The sequence below is a fragment of the Pseudonaja textilis genome, chromosome 7 (assembly GCF_049901715.1).
Source record: "Pseudonaja textilis isolate UNSWEBS1 chromosome 7, rPseTex1.2, whole genome shotgun sequence".
Lineage (NCBI taxonomy): Eukaryota > Metazoa > Chordata > Lepidosauria > Squamata > Elapidae > Pseudonaja > Pseudonaja textilis.
The window spans coordinates 57,765,030-57,788,617 of NC_141996.1; the positions used below are offsets into that span (position 1 = coordinate 57,765,030).

At 36.0% G+C, this 23,588-nt stretch overlaps 1 protein-coding gene across 6 annotated transcripts in view; it reads left to right on the forward strand.

The window, feature by feature from the left end:
* MED14 (mediator complex subunit 14) overlaps positions 1-23,588 on the forward strand; it is a 105,721-nt gene that overhangs the window by 55,250 nt on the left and 26,883 nt on the right. For 2 of the 6 annotated variants that reach the window (XM_026713682.2, XM_087937748.1), the window contains exons 19-25: positions 1,443-1,534; positions 4,390-4,542; positions 5,228-5,497; positions 7,728-7,862; positions 17,156-17,267; positions 17,594-17,725; positions 20,122-20,304. In XM_026713682.2, coding sequence (XP_026569467.1) covers positions 1,443-1,534; positions 4,390-4,542; positions 5,228-5,497; positions 7,728-7,862; positions 17,156-17,267; positions 17,594-17,725; positions 20,122-20,304 — 1,077 coding nt within the window. The remainder of the gene's footprint in view (positions 1-1,442; positions 1,535-4,389; positions 4,543-5,227; positions 5,498-7,727; positions 7,863-17,155; positions 17,268-17,593; positions 17,726-20,121; positions 20,305-23,588) is intronic. The other 4 variants (XM_026713683.2, XM_087937750.1, XM_087937749.1 and 1 more) reach the window with 3 other exon arrangements.

The window sequence follows — 23,588 nt, forward strand, 5'->3', positions numbered from 1 at the left end:
AACCCAGACCCAAGCCATGAAGGGCTTTAAAGGTGACAACCAGCACCTTGAATTGCACCTGGAAGCAAATTGGCAACCAATGCAGCTCCTGTAGGAGAGGTGTCACATGTGCACACCAGGGTCTGTACAAAACCATGTGGCCACTGCATTTTGCACCAACTGGAGCTTCCGGAAGCTCTTCAAGGGAAGCCCCATGTAGAGTGTGTTGCAATAATCAAGATAGGAAATGACCAGGGCATGAGTGACTGTGAGTAGGGACCGTTGACCCAGGAAAGGGCATAACTGTTGCACAACCCGCAGTTGCGCAAAGGCCCTCCTGGCCATGACTGCCACCTGTCCTTCGAACAGGAGTTGTGAGTCCAGGAGAACCCCTAGATTATGCACAGGGTCTATTTGCGATAGTGCCACCCCATCCAAGACTAAAGGTGGTAATTCTCCCTGAGCCAACGAACCCCAAACCCAGAGCCACTTGGTCTTGCAAGGGTTTAGTTTCAACCCGTTGCTCCCCATCCAGCCCCTAACAGCCTCCATGCACTGCGAGATGGAGAACACAGCAACACTTAACTCACCACGGGCCGAGACATACAGCTGAGTATCATCATCATATTAGTGATACCTCAGTCCATTATGCATTTCAGAAGCCAGATGTACAGCCTGGAAGTACTTTCGACCTTCAGGTCTCAGTGAAATTACATGCGACAGTTCTGGTAAAGAACACCTTTGAATAATTATCCCAGCTGCAACACATCCTGACTTGATCAGAACAGATCCAATATAGCAATGGCTACCCACACTGTGGTCACTGCAGTGCACTCCACATGAGAAGTGCCTGGAGTTGTAATTGATGCAAAATGCAGCAGCCAAAACTGAGCTGAAAGATCTGCTCCATTTTAAAATTGCTTACCAGGCACAATTTAAGAAGTTGGTATTGACTTAAATCCATAAATGGCATAGAAACCTAACCATTTAAGGGCCCTTCTCTTCCTTTATGAAACTATTCAATTCTTTAACAATCCCTTATGAAGATGTTCCTTCTGTCAGAAGCTCTTCTTCTGGCATGTTGAAGAAGACTGTTTTCTTCTTTGCTACTGATCACTTAGGACATGCATTTAACTCTTTCACTGTTTAGAAAATCTGTATACATATATCATTTTCACCAGAATTTTAATTATTGCTAAATAGTTTAGGGGCCTATTTGTTTATTACTTTTAACCTGCATTTTTAATTAATTTAATTTGATTTAGTTTAAAAAAAAGTTAGTATCCTTAAATGATTACCAGATTAGAAAATAAGGAAAAAGTTTTTGGATGCCGAAGAAATGTTCTTAGAAATATTACTTTCCAGGAGTGATAGAAACTTTACTAAGTTTAATACTTTTTCTCTTTTAAATATATATATTTAAATATATATATATATTGTCTCTCCTCCCCCTTTATATTAAGAAATACCAAGCCATCTAAATGTTTTCTCAGAAGTTCGGCTCTATAATTATAGGAAACTAATTCTTTGTTATGGGACTACCAAGGGAAGTTCTGTAAGTATCTTTGATCTTTCTCTTAAAGGTATGTTAATACTGTATACTTATTCTCTTTAAGTATAGTGTCTCTTATTTTAAACACAGTTATTAAGTGGCTACCGTCCATGCTAACTGTGATCTTGTCTATATTGTAGTAGTAATTTTCTTTTTTTCCTCCTTTAGCTTAGTGTTAGATGTTTTCCCATATTAATGTTTGATGATAGCTAACTATGTATGTTCAATTCGAACAGGGGTATTCTGTCAAACTTGATTACATTGAGGGCTGCATCAGGCAGGGTTGTGTTTGGCCTCGGAGAGCTGGGGGTGGGGCATGTCTGGGTGCATGGGTGTGATTGGGGTGGGTGTGGCACAGAGCTTGTGGGGGAACCACCTGTGGTGGCCAAGTGCTAAGGCAGGACTTCCCTGAGACCCTCCCTCACTCTCATTATACAGGTAGTTGAGTAACAAATGTAATAGAACCTGCCAATTACATTCGTATCCTGAGGATTCATTTGATTGAATCATGTTAAATGAATGTAATCACTCCCTGCTTTCCCCAATGCATTTGTTAATCGAATGTGCAGGTCATTAAATGCACATGATATATCTCACAGTAGGAAAGAGCATGCAGGACTAGTGCTGGAACAGGCCATCCAAGGCCTCCCGCAATCGACTGAGATACCTCATGCTCCCCTGGAGTCCCCAGAATTTCTCCCCCCCATCCTGCCTCGCTGACTCTCCACAGACTGGGCCTGCTTTGCTAGCATCCAGGATTCCACTTACTCCTCCCCACCCCATTTCCCATGGAAATTTTTGAAGAAGTTGTAAGGACATGAAATCTAAGAAAACCATTTTCACCAGCTTCTGCTGGTGCATCAGGGTTGTGTTTGATTTGGGGCCATGTGGCCTCTGGTAGTTGAAGAGGCCTGGACTGTGCCACAACAGCCTCCTGCTTCAGGATTGAGGCAACAGTAGCAGCCAGTCAATGAGGAGTTTTCTTCCTTTGTCTCATCGGGCTGAACTGTAAGTTCTTTGTTGATTGGCTGCCATGTGGCTCATGGAGATTCCATTTCGGCCTGTAACAGACCAGGGGAGGCCTGTAGAAGCCCGAATAGAACCTCAAAGAGCCGGATGCGGCCACAGTGACTACATTTTGGGTTAGTGAGGCCCCGCGTGGCCCATTTTTGGCTGGCAGAGTGCTACTGGAGGCCAGGGAGGCCAAAAATGGGCTGCGGGGGGCCACGTGTGGCTTCACCGTCCCTGTTTTGGATGGCAAAGGCACCGCAGGCCGATCCTTTGATATTTCCATGCCAGCCCTGCGAGCCAGATTTAAGCACCCTATGGGCCGAATGCAGCCCGCAGGCCTTGAGTTTGACACCCCTGAATTAGAATCCCAAATCTTTACTACTGTATTTCCTTTAATAATATTATTAAGGTCAGGGGGTTGTAAAGAAAAGGTGTGAGTTATGAACATGACTAGTCAGAAAAGAAAGGACAGAAGTTGATAATAGTTTGTGTGTTTATGAATAAACTTCAGTTTCTAACCTCATTTTACATATTCTTCTCTATTAAGTTTATGCCACAGGTTATCTTTTAATCAAAGCAGAAAACTGCTGTGCAACAGACCAGATATAGGTTACCATGCAAAGCATGGGAGGAAAGGAGTTTAGAGCTCATTTCTATAGTTCAGGGGTGTCAAATTCAATTTCATTGAGGGACACATCAGGGCTGTGGTTGACCTCGGGAGGCTGGGTGGGCATGGCTGACTGGCTGGGTGTGGCCAACTGGGTGGGCGTGGCTAGCTTGATACCACTCCCCAAACTGCTGGCAGATTTCCTCTTCGCTTTGATTAGACCAGGCCGAAGCTACAGTGGCCTGAACTTTCCTCTTCACATTGGGTAGACCATGACGGCCCCATGGGCCGCATCCAACTGCCCGCGGGCCTTGAATTTGAAACCGCTGCTATAGTTCCATAATGATGTTCCATAACTTCTGTACTACTTAAGAACCTCTGATACATTAGGAGTTTTATTTTTCTGGCACTTTCCAAAAATATGTCATGATTTTCTTAAAACCTTTTTTGTGTTAAAATAGTTAGATTTTCACTGAAGTATAAGAACTAGTCATTGATACATTGATACATTCACCAGCCCAGTGAATTCTTAGTACTCGGGTAGCAAATATTATAACAAATTAGAGGTAGCCTTGCAAAGAATAAAAATACACATATTTCCTTACCTTGGTTATATTCAGCTTTAAATAAACATGGAAATATTCATTTCTTAAATTTTAATATTTCGTTCAATTCTCAAACTTAAGCTAGAGAAAGACATGGTGTCTATAAGATACTGTTTTATCTCCTATGTCCTCCCTATCTCTCTGTAAAGAGGAAAACATTAGAACTATGGTGTCCAAATTTTTCCCAACTGCAATTCGTTCACCTTGAATGGAAGAAGTGTGTTTTCCTTTCTGCAACTTTGGTTTTCCTGGAGTGTGCAGCATGTAAAGGCTAGGATCACTAGCCCCATGAGTAGAAACACACAGTATTGACTGATTCAAACTGTTTTGTCTAGTCCAGTCTTGTCCATTTTGATTAATGTAGTTCTCCAGGATCCTCTAATAAGGAGCTTTATTAAGCAAGATCCTTTTTGTAACAGAGATTGAGCTCACTACAAAATCTGTAGTGCGGCACTGAGCTGATTACATGAAGTTAAATATTTACTAGCTAGAAAATAATTTGCTTGGAATATAGAAAATAGATACATCTCTGTATCTTCTCTCTGTCTCTACACATATACACACATACACACTTACTTAAAAACAATGTTCCTTGCTATCATTACATAATTTTCTGAAGCTTTTTGTATTTATAGATCAGCATTCAATGGAACTCTGTGCACCAAAAATTCCACATATCTCTTGGAACCGTTGGACCAAGCTCAGGTTGCAGTAATTGTCACAATACTATTCTGCATCAGCTACAAGAGATGTTCAATAAATCACCAAATGTTGTCCAACTATTACAGGTAACTTCTTTTGTCAAAAGAGAGGTTCGAAATAAGGAAAGCATTGAAAGGATGATACTTTTGCATATGATATCATAATACTTTATATGGGAAATGCAGTAGGAAGAACCTTACTAGCAATTATACTTCTGTTTAGTTCTACATTGTTACTACTATAATATAGGTAGCCTTCAACTTACGATTACAGTAGAGCCCAAAATTTATGTTACTAAGTGAGAAATTTGTTAAGTGAGTTTTGCCTCATTTTAAAACTTTTTTCCCCACATTTATTAAGTGAATCACTACAGTTCTTAAATTAGTAACATGGTTAAGTGAATCTTGTTTCCCCATTGACTTTGCTTGTCGGAAGGTCACTAAAGGGAATCACATGACTCCAGGACATAGCAACTGTCATAAATGTGAATCAGTTTCAAACATTCAAATGTAAATCGTGTGATCATGAGGATGCTACAATCATAAGTGTGAAAAATGGTCATAAGTCATTATTTTCAGTGCTGTTGTAACTTTGAATGGTCATTAAATGAATTGCTGTAAGTTGAGGACTACCTGTAATGCCATTTCTTCATTTGGTTGGTATGAATAGAAGCATAAAAGCAACCAATAATATTCTTTATTTCTGGAGGGTCAATACATGTGCCTACCTGTCATACAGTTATAACTAAACAACTGTTGCTTTTACTTGCAGGTTTTGTATGATACTCAGGCTCCATTAAATGCTATCAATAAACTTCCCACTGTGCCAATGCTAGGACTGACACAGCGTACTAACACTGCTTACCAGTGCTTCTCAATTCTGCCTCAGTCGCCCACACACATCAGGCTGGCCTTTAGGAATATGTATTGCATAGACATTTATTGCCAGAGCCGTGGAGTGGTGGCAATTCGTGATGGAGCATATAGTCTTTTTGACAACAGTAAAATTGTTGAAGGCTTTTATCCTGCACCAGGATTGAAGGTGACTGTTCTTTATGTATTTATTTTGTAGTTCAATTAGAATATTGACTGGGCTCATTAATATTTCAGATAGCTTCTATAAGTGGTGAAATTATTTGCTTTCAAATACATGTTTAATGTTGAAGCTTCTAACACATTCAGTGGTAAGGAAATAAAGATAATATTCACTTATTATCTGTTGGTCTTTGGTGGTTCAGAATTGTGTTCTGGCTTTCTAGAACTTTTGCCTGAGTAGATTATAGTTCAGTAGTTTCTGGTTTCACAATTTAAACATTCTGGTAATGACAGCTGCCAGAAATTTTGAAGAAATGTTTTCAGGCACAGCACAAGGTTGAATGAATCTGTGATTAGAATTTTTATTAATCATTTTATTAAAACTTTGTTTTTAAAAACTTCAAACAAATGTGAGTTCTGATAGTGCAGCTAACATCACAATATTTTCAGTAACCTGGGTTAACTCATACTTTTGAAATGGTAGAATGGTTTATTTCAATGGATCTTCATAAATGAAAAAGATTATTGATGCTCGTGGTGAAAATCAACAATTACAGTAATACGTCTTTTCTGATTATTTGTAACATACGATTCACATATTAACCTTTGGAAACCTGGCAAGGCACTGCTGTAGATATGTGAAATATTAATAATTTAAAACTGTAGCATATTGCTATTGAGGTTAATGTATCTTGAAAGTTTTAATGACAATATACATTGTTTTATTATGATATTGTAAACCTCTCAGAGTCACTCATGAGATGGGCAGTGCAGAAATTTAATAAATAATTAAATAAATGTTGTCACAGGGTCCTTTTGTCTATACCCCATTCAGTGGGCTCCCACATCCCAGAAGGCCCACTCCAGCCTCCCTTGCCTTTAGGCAATCTACACACAAGCAGATCCTTGTCTAATAATCCTAGTTTGTTTTCACACCCTTCTCAGATCTACCACTGCACTTTACTATCAGGAGTAAGCTACAGTTCTCCTTATCTGAAGTTTCCTATATAGAACAGTGAAACCCACAACCCTTCTCACTCCCAAAACTCTTCAACACCAACTACTCCACCATAGCAACTACAAATACCATCACACTACTACCACACCCAGCTGCTTTGCTGCTGATCTTCTATAACTGCTCTCTGCTAAGTAGCTGGACTGGCTGGGGAGGTCTTAAAGAGGCAGGGCACCATCAGCCCCATGGAGCTAGCTAATCTCAGGCAGCCTGTCCCACATACATCACCCCTTTTTATAAGGTAAAGGTAAAGGTTCCCCTCACACATATGTGTTAGTCATTTCCGGCTCTAGGGGGTGGTGCTCATCTTCGTGTCAAAGCTGAAGAGCCAGCGCTGTCCGAAGATGTCTCTGTGGTCATGTGGCTGGCATGACTAAATGCTGAAGGCGCACGGAACGCTGTTACCTTCCCACCGAGGTGGTCCCTATTTTTCTACTTGCATTTTTACATGCTTTCGAACAGCTAGGTTGGCAGAAGCTGGGACAAGTAACGGGAGCTCACTCGGTTACGCATTGCTAGGGATTTGAACAACCAAACTGCCAACCTTTCTGATCGACAAGCTCAGCGTCTTAGCCACTGAGCCCCCCCCCCATATACATACATACGTACATACATACATACATACATACATAAATCAGACATGTGTTTGTGTCCCTCATCTTCTGTAACCATGTGAGGGGCTGGTCGTTGGCAATTACTATGAATTCCCAAACCCAGATGTACCCACACAGAGCATTGATCACCCATTTCAATGCATACACCTCTTTCTTTATGATACTATAGTTCTGTTCTCATGGAATGAGTTTTTTCGATAAATAAATTACAGAATGTCTGTACCTTCGTGATTTTGCATCAGTGCTGCACCTAAACCGACATTGGATGTGTCTATTTGTACAACAAGAGGTTGGGTAAAATTCAGTCCTCTCAGCACCGATTTTCCACATAGACTATCCTTTATCCTTTCAAATGACCCCTGGCATTTTTCTGTTCATCTTATCTTAGAGGGCTCTGTTTTCCTGATTAGGTTCATTAAGGACTGGTAATTGTGGAGAAAGGGGGGGCGGGATAAAGAGTTCATAATATCCTGCCAACCTCAGGAAAGAGTGTACTTCTTTCTTTGTTTTGAGAGTTTTTACTTGTCTCAGGGTCTCCACCTTCCATGTTTGTAACTTCAGCCTCTTATACATGTCTTCTCATAAATTCAAAAACTTTGAATTCACAGACCTTCCTGAACATGTTCGTTGACAGCAATCAAGATGCACGAAGACGATCAGTCAATGAAGATGATAATCCACCATCTCCTATTGGAGGGGACATGATGGATTCATTGATATCACAACTGCAGCCACAGCAGCAGGTAGCAAATATGCATGCACAAATTTAGTATTTCAGACAAAATATTGTTAAATTGATCATTTAGGACAAATGTCTATTCTTACTCTAATCTGGTAAGATAATAAAATGGAGAAACAATAAGAGGAAAATCTTAACTTGGTAACTATCAGATACCATTAATACCATTCTCAAGAAGAGGATATATTAGATTTCTGTCTAAAATCCTCGAAAGATGACATTCAGTTTAGATAACAGAATTGGTGATGGATCATTGCTGCAATGAGACAGGAGGAAAAGCTACTTGTTTTTTTCCAAGTTTTTAATTTTTTATTTTACATATACATATCAGTGAGTGAACAGTGTGGCACCTGGGTATCATACATTTTAGTACAAATAGAAATAGTAATATTAATCATATTTGTTACATTCATCAAGCTTATATTGCATCTTTTCTTTTATGTACACTGAGAGCATTTGAATAAGACAAATTCCTTGTGTGCCCAATCACACTTGGCCAATAAAGAATTCTATTCTATTTTTTTCTATTCTATATGATTCTAATGGTGATAGAGGTTTATATTAAGCTATAGTCTTACACTATTTAATTATTCCATGTTTTGATGTATTATTTTAATGCCAGTCACAATGCTATTTAAACATACCTAATAATACCATCATTTAATTTCTAAGCTTTCCTCTTGTTACTTTTATCTTGTTACTAGCTCAATACCCGTACTTCACTCTAAAACTATGTGGTTGGTCTTAGTTTTTGGGGAGGAAAATAAGGGGGGGAAAATTCTGCCTCTGCCTACCAGTATCCATTGGTATTCATCTGGCTAGCTTCCTGTCAGTGTGTGAGAGTTGAGGGCTTTTTGGAAACTGAAACAGTATTTGCTATGTGAGCAAGAAGGAGACAGAAAGGAGCCTGGGCGTGGCTTACCTCAAGTGTTCTCAACTAAAGCTTCTTGGTGCTGTGAAACTAAAACTTGTGTTTTGCATTTGCAGCAGATTTGTTTTCGGTTGGGGAGGGGAACTCCTTAGCATCAGAGCATGTTAATAATAATATAAGAAATACTAATGCTCTGATGGTCATTTTGAAAAATCCTTTCTTAGTGAGCACCTAGAAGCCAAGAGGAACATACGTGCCAAATTTCAAGTTTGTAAGCTTTACGGTTCTGGAGATTTTGTGATGATGCATGAGTGGTATTTCACTTTTATAGAGAGAGATATAGAAATGTGTATACTAATATTGCCCCTTTCTCTTATTTCTGTCTCTATTCTGACTTTTATTCATGCCATCATTATATTAAAAGACATTTCTTTTCTATCCACTGTCTCTTATCCACTTTAATACTTGTTCGATTTTTAACTTATCTCTCATATTTCTCTCTTACATCTATTTGTATTGAGATGCAATTATTCATTATTTAATTATTCAATGTTTCAATATACAATTCTAATGCCAGTCATAATATTCTTTTAAACAGACATAATAATATTAATCGTATTTGTAACGTTCATTAAACCTATATGAACACCATTATTTAAACATACATAATAATACCATAATTCAATCTCTCATTTTTCTCTTTTATTATTGCTTTTATTTTATTATATAAAAGTGTATATACTAATATTCTTTTATTCTCTTATTTCTACCTCTATTCTAGTTTTTAACCATGCCACCTTTATATATTTTTTAAAAAAACCTTTCCTTTGCATCCATTGTGTCTTGTCCACTTCAGTGCTTTGATTCTTATTTTTTTTAAACTTGCCTCCCATATTCATCTCTCAGATCTTTATCTCTATCTGCGTCTGTATCCTGGCTATTCAATCTAGGTATATCTCCCATCTCTACTCTTATCCACTGCCTAGGCTTCAAAATATCTGCCCAGACCCCTAATCTCCCTTTCAAAAGTACCTTCCTGCAGTTCTCTTTTTAACTCTTTGAGTATTTTCCCTCTGGTTTAATTCATCAGTCTTTGTTATTTTTATTGTTGTAGCCTTATTTTCTTTTGATTGCTGGTTTCTCGGTTCTATTTTTCCCTTCCTTCCTTCTGTTAGCTCCTCCCTTTTCTGGGCACCTTGATCTTTTCTCATTATCCCTTGTATAATATTTTCAATTTTTTCCTCTATGCCATGCATTAGTTCCATAATCTCCTTGTGGTTTGTTTCCATAATGTCCTTTATGCTTTGAAACATCAATGCCATCCCTTTCAAAGTTCTATTCATTTCCCCCTTATGGAGCATCTTGTCCTGTTTTAGTAGATCCAACTCTTATCCAGTAGTCCAAGAACCCTGTATTCGAGCTTAAAGTTGCTCTTCAGAAAATACACTGATCATAATTATTTATGTCCCATAATTAATCAGTCCATTCCATTTAAATAGTCCAGGGAGTAACCCAAAGGCTCTTTAACTCACCTTTGTAAATTCAATCATATATCATAGCATTCAGGGGGCACTTTAATTAGATATCTTCCTTGTTCTTCAGTTTAAATCTCCAATAGTCCTGGGATAGATGCATATAGTACAATAAGTATTGTCACAATCCTTCAAATGGAAATTCCCAAAGTTGTAAAAAATATATTGTATCTTCTTTTCATCAGCAGGTGGTGCTTTCAGCTTAAATTTCAATGTTATCATGAGTCAATCTGGCTTTGATTGCTTTAAATGTAATTCAGTTATACAAGCAAAGTTAACTTTTTAGGTAAATAGTTCCAGCATTTTAAAAATGCCTTCCCAATACAACGCCTTTTCAATTTAAGAGTCCAATTTCCTGTTTTTTTTAAAGTTTTTTGTTTTATTTTTCTCCCCTTGATTCTTTTCTTTCAGTTCTTTCCTCAAGGTGCTTAGTCGTTGCTTTAGCAAATAGTTGTGAGCCTCTCTTTTCCTGGTTTCTTCTTTTTGGGGTTAGGTTTTAAATAAAAAGGAATCCTCTCACCCAGTTCCAAACACTGTTCACCAAACTCCGCTCCAGCATTAGTCTTAGCCCTGGGTCAGGCAGGAGAGTCGCGGCTCTCCATGACCTCACAAGGCATCCTTCTTTGCATCACTGCCCCTACAGGACAGTTTTGGCACCTTTTGGAGCCCACCTCCTCGTGTCTGATCTCGCCGTGATGTCAGCTAGAAGTCTGAAAAGCTACTTGTTATGCTGCTCTAGGTTGATGCAAATTTGTCTCAGCTATTACGTTATTTGTATCATGGTATTCTGCAAATTGATAACTTGTACAGCAACTTACTGCTAGTGTTGCAACAACACTGCTGGCTGTTTGAAGAATTCCTTGTGGATCAGAAGCCATTTCCAAAACTCCTAGGGAGATGTTCTGCCAGTGCTTGGAAAAGAGTAGGATATTTGCAAGATTAATGACAGACTTGTGAGGTAGTCCATATATGAAGCACACCCAGAAGTACTAGTAAATTTTTTTTTGTAAAGTTACATTAACAGAATCTTTGCAATCTTGCTTTTACAGTCCCTAAGGAGGGTCCCTTCTGAGATGTTACTATGCCTCCATTCTTTTTGTGGATTCCTTGTCTAACCATTGTCTAGTTTGAGTTCTTCCTCCTTTCTCCCAAGATCATTCCCACATACCATTACAGTTGGGTCTGATGGCTTGGTATAAGACAGTTGCCTTACACCTGAGCTGGTACTTATGTGGTATATCCAAAAAGAGTTGTTTTTAGAATACATTTGAAGGGATGTTAATTTTAAATGTTAAGCAGTATGTTTATTACTGGATGAAATGGAAAAGGACATGGCATATTAATTTGGAAATTAAAAGAAAAAATGACTAAGAAGCAAAAGCTTCTTAGAAGCAAAAACTGATGGGACTTCAAGAATGGTAGACATGATAAAGTACAGGATATGATAAAATCATTTATATTAAAAAATGAGGAAAGTGCTATTCTATAGAAATAGACATGCATGTTTTATTTATTCAGCTGACTGTCAAAGTCTGTCAGCGGTTTATGTAAAAATAAATTTCATATCAAGCCATTACTTGTGTGTAACAATTTTGTCATTGGGTTCAAAAATGTTTGCCTATCAACCAAAACTGAAGAAAAGCATTCTGTTACTTTACTTTTTTTAAAAAAATAATTTTTATTGTACTTTTCCACAATTATAAGTCTTTCTACATTCATACAACACTATGATATCGACATTTTCACTTATATCTATATACATACATACATATATACTTTTAATTCTTATTTCTTTTATCTAACCAATTATACCACTTATCCCATAATATTCTGATTCCTCCCTATCTTGCAGTTCCAGTGTAAATTTAACCATCTCTGCACAGTCCAACACTTTCTTTATTACCATACCTTTGGAAGAGGTACTGTCCAATTTCCAATGTTGTGCATAGGCAATTCTTGCTGTTGTCACTATATGTACTGTATTTGGCTTTTTTTAGTAAATTCTCCTCTAATTATTCCTAATAAAAACATTTCAGGTTTGAGTTCAATTTTAAGACCTATAATTTTCTGTAGCCAATTTTTAATTTTTACCCAATATTTCCTTGCTTCGGGACACAACCACCACATAAGAAAGAAGGTACCATGTTTTTGTTTACACTTCCAGCAATCTGGACTCATGTTTGGATATATCTTTGCCAATCTTGCTGGCGCTAAATGCCAGCGATAAAACATTTTGTAAATATTTTCTTTATAAGCAGTGGACATTGTTAGTTTTTTTGTCTGATCTGCAATAATAAAATTTCTATTGAAAGGATGAAAAGTAGAGGTGACATCGGACATCCCTGTCTCACTCCTTTAGTTATATTGAATCTCCCTGTTATGTCTCCATTTAGTGTCACACTAGCCTTTTTTGTGGAATATATTGCAGATATCATTCTCTCAAAGTTTGGTCCAAAGTTTATATCCTTTATTTGTTGAATAAAGAATTCCCAATTTAAATTATCAAAGGCCTTTTTTGCATCCAGAAAGATCAATGCACTTTGTCTCTCCGAGTGGGCTTCATAGTATTCTAACACATTTATTATTATCCTAGTATTGTTTTTAATCTGCCTTTTGCGTAAAAATCCATTTTGGCCAAATGAATAATTTTGTTTAATAACTTTTTCATTCTTTCAGCTATTATCGTAGTAAATATTTTATAATCTGCATTCAACAACGAGAGGTCTATAATTTTTAATTTGTTGATGGTCTATACCCTCCTTTGGTATTAAGATAATATAGGCCTCAGCCCACGATTCCAGCATTTTAGCCTCTATCAATGCCCCATTGTATACTTCCAATATTAATGATTCCATTGATTCATACATAGTCTTATAAAATTCCCCTGGAATTCAGTCTGGTCCTGGGGTTTTATTACTTTTCTGTTTATACACTGCCTTTTCAGTTCTGTCTGAGTTACTTCTCTATTTAGCATTTCTCTTTTTTTTCATCTGATATTGGGGGTAGGCCTTTCTCTTTTAAATATTAGTATATACTGTCATTTATGATTTCTTCCTGTTTATACAGCCCTTCAAAATATTTTTATGCAATATTTTTCCCCCTTCCATATGGTATTGAAGAGCTCCGTTTTCATCTTATGGTTGCTGTATTAGTCTTTTTTCATTCTCTTTTTAAAATTTATATGACAACCTTCTTCCTGGTTTGTTAGCCTGTTTGAAGAAATTTTGTTTTATTAATTTTAAATTTTGTACCCTTTCTTTCTGTGTCAACAAATTTAGTTTATGTCTGATTAAATCCCTTTCACTTTTAATTTTATTGTTTTGTGGATCTTTTTGTAGTGCAGATTCTGATTTTTTAAGATCTTCCTATAATATATTATGCTGTTTCCGTTTTTCTTTATTTCTTCAGGCAATGTACACTATCATTATTCCACGTAAATATTCTTTGGTGGCATCCCATAGATTCTGTAACGTTGTATATTGATTCATATTTTCTTTAAGGAATAACTCCAGTTCTTTTTTAATCAGTTGGGCATATTCTTTTTCCTTTAGAATCTGTGGGTTTAGTGTCCATCTTTTTTTTTCTTGTGGCCTTTCCAAATTAGTCTCAAGGGATTATGGTCCGCCCATGTATTTGGCATAATAGTTGCCATGAAGTGATCGTAAAATTCTTGTGCCTTGTCTAGATTATCAATTTTTATCTTCTTATCCTGCCAGGTGATCAACATTCCTTCAGATATAAGCCATCTAAATAATATATTGTGTTTAACCAGTTGTGTTGCCAAGAAACGATAATCTCTCCTCTGCTCTCTAACTCTTCTTTGCACTTGCTTTAATGCTTGTATTTCTTTACCCTTATATATCATTGGTTCATCTCTGGTTAGTTTGTAAATATTGTCTCTTGTTCTTTTTCTTGCAAATCGGACATACACCTCTTTTGATAGTTGACTAACTGGTGTTTTTAGTGTGAACTCTGTATACCTCGTCTATTTCATTCTGGATTTCCTATCTATCTCTTTGTAGGGCTTCCACTATCAATTCTGACATGATATTTCCCAAGTCCTCTTCTTTATTTTCTACCACATTTTGAAATCTCAGGTAAAATGCAGCTCCTTCCATTTCCAGATAGATACACAATTGATTCCTCTAAATCTTTGTTTACCGCTATTAGTTTTTGGTCCACCAATTCCAATTTCTTTTCCATTTGCTCTATTCTGGTTTCTACCATTTTTATTTTTTGTTCATTTTTTTGATCGCCCGTTGTATCATTCCTATTTTATCGTCAAATTTGTGTATATCGCCTTTCATCTCCCCCATTCTCATTTTTTATTTCTTCAGGGTTTGTTGACATTGTTTCTTGCATCCTCATCATTGTTTCTCATCTGCATATTCGATGTGTTATTTGATTTTTTGGCGCTAAGCATGCCTTCTATTGATTGTTGGCCTGGTAGTGATGCTATTGTCAGTGATGGATTGGATGGTGTTTTTTCCCCCACTCTTATGATTGATGTCGTACTTGCCATCTTTAAAATTTTATAAATATCAAATTCTACTCTAAATCAGTTTGTCTCCCAAATCAATTTACATAATCACCTCTTCCTTCCACTGTTATTATCTATCCTAAATATAGTCTATATGATAATTGTCAGTATAATAAATGTATAATAAATAAATATCTAATAACTCATTTCTATTACCAAATACTAGACCAGTGAGACAAGTTAGGGTAATAACGTATTATAATAATATGGTATTATCTATAAAGTATTACTTGGCACAACTAATAAACTATATACTTTAAGGTAAAAGGAACAAGCAAAAGAGAAGAAAACAAGCTCTAATAGGAAGCAGCAATTCAGATTAATAATTAAAGAATAAATAACAGATATATTTTAACTATAATTCAATTTCATATGAGATATTATAAATTAATTTCAGAGTATATAATCAGTAATCAACTCCTTAATAAATATTTTTTTACTTCCTTTTTCTTTTATTTCCTCCTGCTATTCACTATAGTCCTGTAACAAAGTCCTGTCTTCACACTGAATAATTTTCTCTCACAAAGATGTTTAAACGTCCGAATTCCTGTATCCAATATCAATTCAGTGCAGCTCTAATCCTGATTCAGCAGCCATGCATGTCTTCCTTATCTTTAGATTTTGTCCTAGATGTTTATTTTATCATCTTCCCTTCTTCCACTTCTCTCGTTTGGTTACAATCTTTTTACTGTCTCAAAATGCTCCTCTCACTGCCAAATCACTGCTAGCACTGAGGTTTCCACCACCTTCAGTTAGAGAGCCACTTTTAAACCAAAAGTATATCAGGACCTTCTCTCCTCCACTGAATAATTTCTTCTTTCTAAGGCACTAGGTTCCTCTGCTTTTGTTGATGTCTTAATCTGTTGTCTCAATTCTTCTTTCCTTGTCTGTGTCTGGTTATCACAACCATGAGTCAGCCATCTTCGGGATGACTGTACTATTCCACATTGGGTTTGTGGGGTATTCTCTTCGTCACTGCGAGTGGTTGCCTTCCGCCTCACTGCTCCCTGAGCTTCCCCATTTGTCTGTGAATCCCTCCAGGATCAATGTGCCCTCGGAGGGCCTCCAGATGTGAGAAAATGGATCAAGGGACCAGAATTCCATTCTCCTTTCTCGGTACCGTTGTGACATCACCACCGGAAGTCATTTTACTTTTACCTTTACCTTTACTTTACTGTCATTGCACCTTGTACAATGAAATTAAATGCCACCTTCAGTGTACATTATATAACTATCAACATAAAACATAAACACACATCTTTCACATTCTATACAATTGAATTGAAAACCTGATATTGCATTAATATTGCACAATCAGAGTAAAATTTATGTTCAGATACATCCCCAAACTCTTCTTTATAGAATGGTGCAATTCCATTCAGATTAGGCAGATTTACCAACTTTCTGGGATTATGGTTCCTCATAATAAAAACCATCATTTCATCTGAATTCTGTTCCAAGTTTATTAGGATGAAGATTAGCCAATGAATAACTGCAGAAATGTATTCAGGAGAACTTCCATTATTGACAACTTACTGGTAACACCCAGGTTCAAATCTCCTGATGATTTCCTACATATAAAAAGCACTGGAGACAGAATGAAACCCTGAAATACATGTATAATAATTTCTGTTTTGAGGGTCCCTGTTCTGGAGGCCATACTATCCAAACAATAGAAATAGAAGATTACAAAAGCATTCTCCCTTTTCCCAAATCTCTCAAGCAATCTGGAAAGAGCATGGTTGATGGTATTGAAAGCTGCCAGGAGGTGAAAAAAATAACAGTGGAGTCACACTCTCTCTAGCAGTCCCCAGATGTCATCCATAGGACCAGCCAATACCATGGTACACCCTACTTTGAAATAAGATAATCTGTTTCCTTGAGACTATGAGCAGTTGAAAAACTCCCATTTTCTCTTTTGAATAATTTTTATTAAAGATGTTGGTTACACTACTAAAAACAAATACAAATTAAATTGAAAGAAACCACCTTATCCAAACATGTTAGTTAATTGTAATAAAAAGTATGGATGATTATGGGGGACTAGGGAAAGAAATGCAGTCTAGAGAACAATTAGACAAGAGCTCACAGTTGCTTAATAGTCAGAGAAAACAACTCACCCGAACTGATCAGATAGTTAATTTTTTCAATGGGAGGTTTGGAAGAGCCTGTTAATGTTACAGTAAAGCAGATTTAGTTCATCTAATTGTGTTTCCTTTCAGGATTACTGACAATAATTATCTTTCCTTGAGAAAGAATAATTGCGAGGAACAAATTGTTTCAAATATTAGATGTTGAGGAAGAAAATATTTAATCTGTATTTTATTATATATCTAATAATATGTTTATATCAGCAGTCTTCAAAACAGACAGGAGCACCAGCAGCTTATCCTTTGACCTCTCCTCCCACATCCTATCACAACACTGTTACTCCTTCACCTTCAATGATGCTTACCCAGTCGCCAGGTAAAATGGCTTTTTGGGTTGGCTGGATTGGTGTGGTTGCAGCTTTGTAAATTTAAACAGGATCAGTGAACAAAGAAATTGTAGTTACTAAAAATGTTTTAGTTGTTTGTTCAATATATTTTAACTTATTAGACAGAGATTATCCTATCACAGCTTTTGGCAACAGTATTGAGTGACTATTTCCCTTCTTAACAGTCTTAGTTAATGCAAAATGCCATATTCTGTTCTTATATAAATTATTATCTCTTCATATATTTGTATCCTTAAAGTTTAAAAGGAATGTTTATAAAAAAAATAATTGCTTGTTATTTGTATATTATATTTAGGAACTTTACATGCTGCAAATTCTCCAAGTGGCGCATTAAGAGCACCATCACCAGCATCATTTGGCCCAACTCCTTCTCCTTCATCTCTTGGAATCACAATGGGACAAAATGCAAACTTTGCTAGCCCCCACGGTAAGCCCATTATCTCTTTGGATATATATTGATCAAAAGTTGACACTTCAGATGTCACCAAATGAACTACATTATTCTTTGTTGGCTGGAATTCAGAACTTGAAAATATACCAATGTATTCTCCATCATATTTGCCCAGGTTGCCCTGAGTAAAAAAAAGGTTTTACCCAACTGTAAACATAAGCAAGGCAAAAATTCCAGAAGTAGACTTTTGAAGGAGTGAGTTTCCAAATCTCTTGATTTAATATGTGTTCCTATCAAACTAAAGAACACTTACTACTTATATTATTCATGATTATATTGCTTCCAACACATTGCATGTGAATACCTTTGAAAGGGGAACTACCCCTCCCTCAGAATACAACAGCAATTTGCTGGAGTGGACAGGCTGTGCCAGTAATAAAAGAACACCTATGGTTTTTACAGGAATAAAGGTAAAGGTTTCCTCTGTCCAGTTGTGTCATATTCTAGGGAGTAGTGTTTATCTCCATTTTTTAGCCAAGGCAGCCAGTGTTATCCGAAGACATTGCTGTGATCATGTGGCCAGCATGACTATGCTGAGGTGTACATAATGCTGTTACCTTCCCATTGAAGTAGTACCTATTTATCTACTCACATTTTCATGCCTTCGAATTTCTAGGCAGGCAGGAGCTAGGGAAAGTAACAGGAGCTCACACTGTTGCGTGGTGCTCAGATCTTGAAGTCAGTCAGTCAGCTTTTCAGCTGACAAGCTCAGTGTTTAACTGCTGAGCCATCATGCCCCCTACCTCTTATGTGAATAGACCCTGTAAAAACTTTCCCCTTGCCCCATCTTCTGACAAAGTTACAAGGAGATAGAAGATTAGTGTATACTAAGTTCAATTTGTCTGGCTTTTTAAATGTTATCTACAAAATCCTGTTGTTTTTTTCTAGTCAACAAAGATAAGATTGAAAGCATCTGCTTCTGTTTTCATTTGTATGCAGTTTATTGTTACAGCCAACATTTATGACTAGAACAGGTAGTCCTCAACTTACAATCGTTCATTTAGTGACAGTTCAGAGTTACAACAGCACTGAAAAAAAGGGACTTATGACTGTTTTTCACACTTAACAACCATTGCAGCATCCCTAAGATCACACGATCAAAATTCAGGTGCTTGGCAACTGTTTCATATTTATGATGGTTGCAGTGTCCTGGCATCATGTAATCCACTTTTGTGACCTTCTGACAAGCAATGGGGAAGTCAGATTCACTTAATAACTGTGTTCCTAACTTAGCAACTGCAGTGATTCATTTAACAGTGTGGCAAAAAAAGTAATAAAATGGGGCAAAATTCACTTAACAAATGTTTCACTTAGCAACAGGAATTTTGGGCTCAAGTGTAGTCATAAGTTGAGGACTATCTATAAACAATTCCTGTGGCTTGCCTTCAGTGACATATTGCATTTCATGGCCTTGTATGCTGTAAAATGTTCAACCAGCTGAACTTAGTTTGGTGGTCTGTAGTTGCCAAGAAAATTCCAAATGACATACTTGGAATGTTTTCCGGGTGATTTTCTCTGACCACACTTAGAGATAAATCTTTGAACTGCTTGTCATTGATAATGTATTTGATTTGTAGGCCAACAAAAATACCTTAATCTTAGCATCAATTATTCTTGGAAACATCGGTCTCAAATAATGAAAACCTTCACTTTCCTTGATCATTGCTTTCACAAAATTTTTCATCAGTCTGAGTTCATGTGAAGCAGAAGCAAAAATAACTTTGCTGGGTCAACAAGTGGTTCATGTGCCATATTTTTCTGTCCTGGAACCAAATTCTTTTGGAGTGGCCATTTCTTTTTAATGTAATGTGTGTCTCATGCATGGCTGTCCCATTTGCATATGTAACAATGGTACTTGTATATCTGAAATGCATTCCAAGCAGCAGAACCACTACTTTTATATCTCCCCAAATATTTCAGTTGTTCTTGGTGTACTGGATGTGCTTCAACAACAGTTCCATGTTTTTGTATATTTTTTTCATGTCTACAGCATAGCCAGCAGGTACTGTTGTTGTGTTGGAAGCATCCAGGAGTTTCTTGGGTGAAAGGATTAGCTGGTGACATTGCCATCGCCCAGAATACACCCAGTTGTAGGTTATTTTTCTCCTTGCTTGTTTCAGTAAACCATGGTTTAAACAAACCTGAATTCCTAATTCATATGTAATGTGTGACAAATTGCAGTGGGTCCTTCCAATTTCTTCCTCTTGATTATGATAGAGTGAAAACAAGTAAGGCAGGAGGTTTTATTGTATTTTGGTGTTCAGGTTCAGATAGACTATGGCTGTACCATTCTGATATTCTTGTAGCTTCTCAATTCTTTTACCATATTACTCTCTGAGAAAACTGTTTTCAAGATGTTGGAATTTTCACAGGCACAATAGATTCTAGTTCATCATACACAATGATGTCACCCAGTCAACGTGCCGGGAATTGGCCAGGTTCACCTCAGGTTTCGGGTCCCTCTACAGCATCACGTATGCCTGGAATGTCACCAGCCAATCCTTCCTTACATTCTCCAATACCAGATGTATCTCATTCACCACGAGCAGGAACAAGTAAGTATGAGCAATAGCTGGTTGCATAAGCTGCTATCTGTTGCATTAAAAGAAGTAACAATTCAATCGTACTCAGTATTTCTTTACAATCCATATCAATTCCCTTGCTGATGTCCATAGTAATAGAATTAATAAAAGGCTGGTGGAATTTTATTTATTGACTTGTTAGCCAATTCCAAATAACTTAGCCTAGTACAGTCATCAATCTTCTATTGAAATATAAGTAAGTTCCAAGGTATGTGTTTCTCATGATATACCCACTTCCAGTGGGCAGAAGCATGCTCTTACAATCATTTTCACTTCCTTTGACAAACATTGATTCATTGCAGTAGACTACATAATTCCCAAAGCTTTTCTATATCATTTTCCCTGAAATTTCTTTGTCCATTTTCCCATCTTCAGTAAAGATTCTATCAAATTACACTATCTATTTGCTCTAGTTTTTTGCCATTTATATATAGCTTGTATTTTGTTATTCAATTTTCTCTGTCAAATACAATTTCCTTTGACTTTTATAAGTCATTTTCAGATCCATGTTTGAGCCATATTTATTTTTGAAAAAGTTTTTTATTTTATACATACAATAATTCCATCTTTTATTTCAAACCGTGTGTCGACTAGGTACATATAACTTGTGCTTACAATTATATTTAATACTTTTCTTACCAATATAACAATGATCACATTTTCTATTTCTAGATAATATTTGATATATCTGTTATTATTTAACAATCTTAACATTTCTCTATATATTCATCTAATCCATTTTAATTTGTTCTATTTTCCAACCATTGATAAAATAAATCCCAAACCATGTAATATTCCGTTCCTTCTTTTTCTTTGATTACCAATGTTAACCTATTCATCTCTGCACATTCAAATATTTTCTCAATTACTTTTCCCTCTATCAGTATCTTACCGCTTTTCTAATTCTGAGCAAATACGATTCTAGCTGCTATTAATACATGTATAATTAAATATGTTTTTTCTTTACTGTAACCTTCAGGTACCATTCCTAATAAAAATATTTCAGGTTTCAAATCTATGTGTTGCTTTATCATTTTTTCCAACCATCTGTGTATTTTTGTCCAGTATCTTTTAGCTTCTGTATAAGTCCACTACATATGGTAATATGTTCCAGGTATCTGGTGGCACTTCCAGCATTTGGCTGATTTATCTTTGAACATCTTAGCTAATTTTGCCGGTGCAAAGTGCCATCTATAAAACATCTTGTACAAGTTTTCCTTATATGCTGTCAATATTGTTAATTTATAATTCCTGTCCTATAACTTCTGCCACTTATCTAATTCTACAGCATATCCAAAGTTCTTTGCCCATGCTATCATTGTTTCCTTAACTTGTTTTTCTATTGTAACACCTAATAAATAGCAATACAGTCAACTTATCTTCTGTTCCTGTTAGTATTTTATCCAATTCTGTCAATCCCTTCAGCTTTAATATCTTTTTCATATCTTGATTGTATTTGCGTATATGAATATCAATGCATTTTCATTCAATTCTTGTTTTGTTTTGAACTCACCCTTTAAATTTAAAATATCTTTGTATCTAGCAATAATTCCCATTTTACAAACATTTGGATGTATAAGTGCTTCCATTGTTAATAGCCAGACTGGGATCTTCATATAATGTTGTTCTCTGTTTTTTTCCCATGCTAATAACAATGTGTTCCTGACCATAGGTCTTTAGAAATACCCATGCATTTTACTTCTCCCGTACCATAGAAATGCATGCCACCCCAATTGTAAACAATGCCCCTCTAATGTCAACAACCTTCTATTTCTCAATGTAATCCATTCTTTCATCCAGGTTAGTACCGTGGCCTGATAATATATTTCTCAATTAGGTAGCCCAAACCGCCTCTAGTTCCCACATCCTGTAGTATTTTTACATTAATTCTTGCTTTCTTCCCATGCCATGTATATTTCAGTACTATTTTGTTAATGTCCTCAAAATATTTTTTCCCCAATTTTATCGGAATTGTTTGAAATAAATACAACACTTTTGGTAATGTATTCATCTTAAATTGCTGCAATTCTTCCTGTTAATGATAGCTGCATATTGCCCCATTTTCCCAAGTCTATCTTAATTTGTTGTTTAAGTTTATAATAATTGTCTTTTTAAAAAAATTTTTTGATGTTTTTTAAGACAAACATAGACAAACAAAACATAAAAACATCAAGCCATCTTCCATATATATACATAGAGCGTGTCGGTTGGTTTACAAATTGTTTTGTGCTTCCACTTCGTAGTCTTCAATTACAATTACATTGTATATATTCTCATATTGTCAGTCAAATAAAATACATTAATATCATTGTTAATCATTTGATACTATTATTTATTCATGATTTACAAGATAAACCATATTTTACTTAATTTGTTTTATGACAGTTCATATTATCATCTCAAATCTATCCTACAATCATTTTGTAGATATAATAAAAAGAAAAAAATACATCTTTATATATTCATTATGTTCTAAAGATCTACATATTTCATTGCCATGTTTTATTGTCTAACCATTGATAGAATAGATCCCAAATTTTATAAAATTGTTTATCATCTTGTTCTCTGATTTCAAATGTCAATCTACTCATTTCAGCACATTCCAGTATTTTCTTAATAATTTCCTCCTGTGATGGTATTTTCTCATTTTTCCAATTTTTAGCAAATACAATCCTAGCCACTGTTAACACATTTACAATCAGATATTTCAATTCTTTACTGTATATTTCAGGTAAAATTTCCAATAAAAATATCTCTGGTTTCAAGTCTATATGCTTTTTTGTCATTTTTTCCAACCACATGTGGATTTTAGTCCAATACTTTTTGGCATCCTCACAAGTCCACCACATATGGTAATATGAGCCAGGTATCTGATGACATTTCCAACATTTTTCAGATTTGTTCTTGAACATCCTTGCTATTCTTGTTGGAGGAAAATGCCACCTGTAAAACATCTTATACAAATTTTTTTAATATGCTGTTGACATTGTCATTTTATAATTTTGAGACCACAATTTTTGCCATTTCTCTAGATCAATCCCATATCCAAAATTCTTCTCTCAAGCAATCATAGTTTCTTTGACTTGTTCTTCTTTTAGTTTAATTTCTAATAAATATCCATACAATTTTTTAATCACCTTTTCATCAGTACCTATCAAAATCTTATCTAAATCAGTCAGTTTATCATAGAAACCTTGTGTTTTAGAATCTTTATCATACCTTGAATGTATTTGCGCATATGAAAACCAATTCAGCTT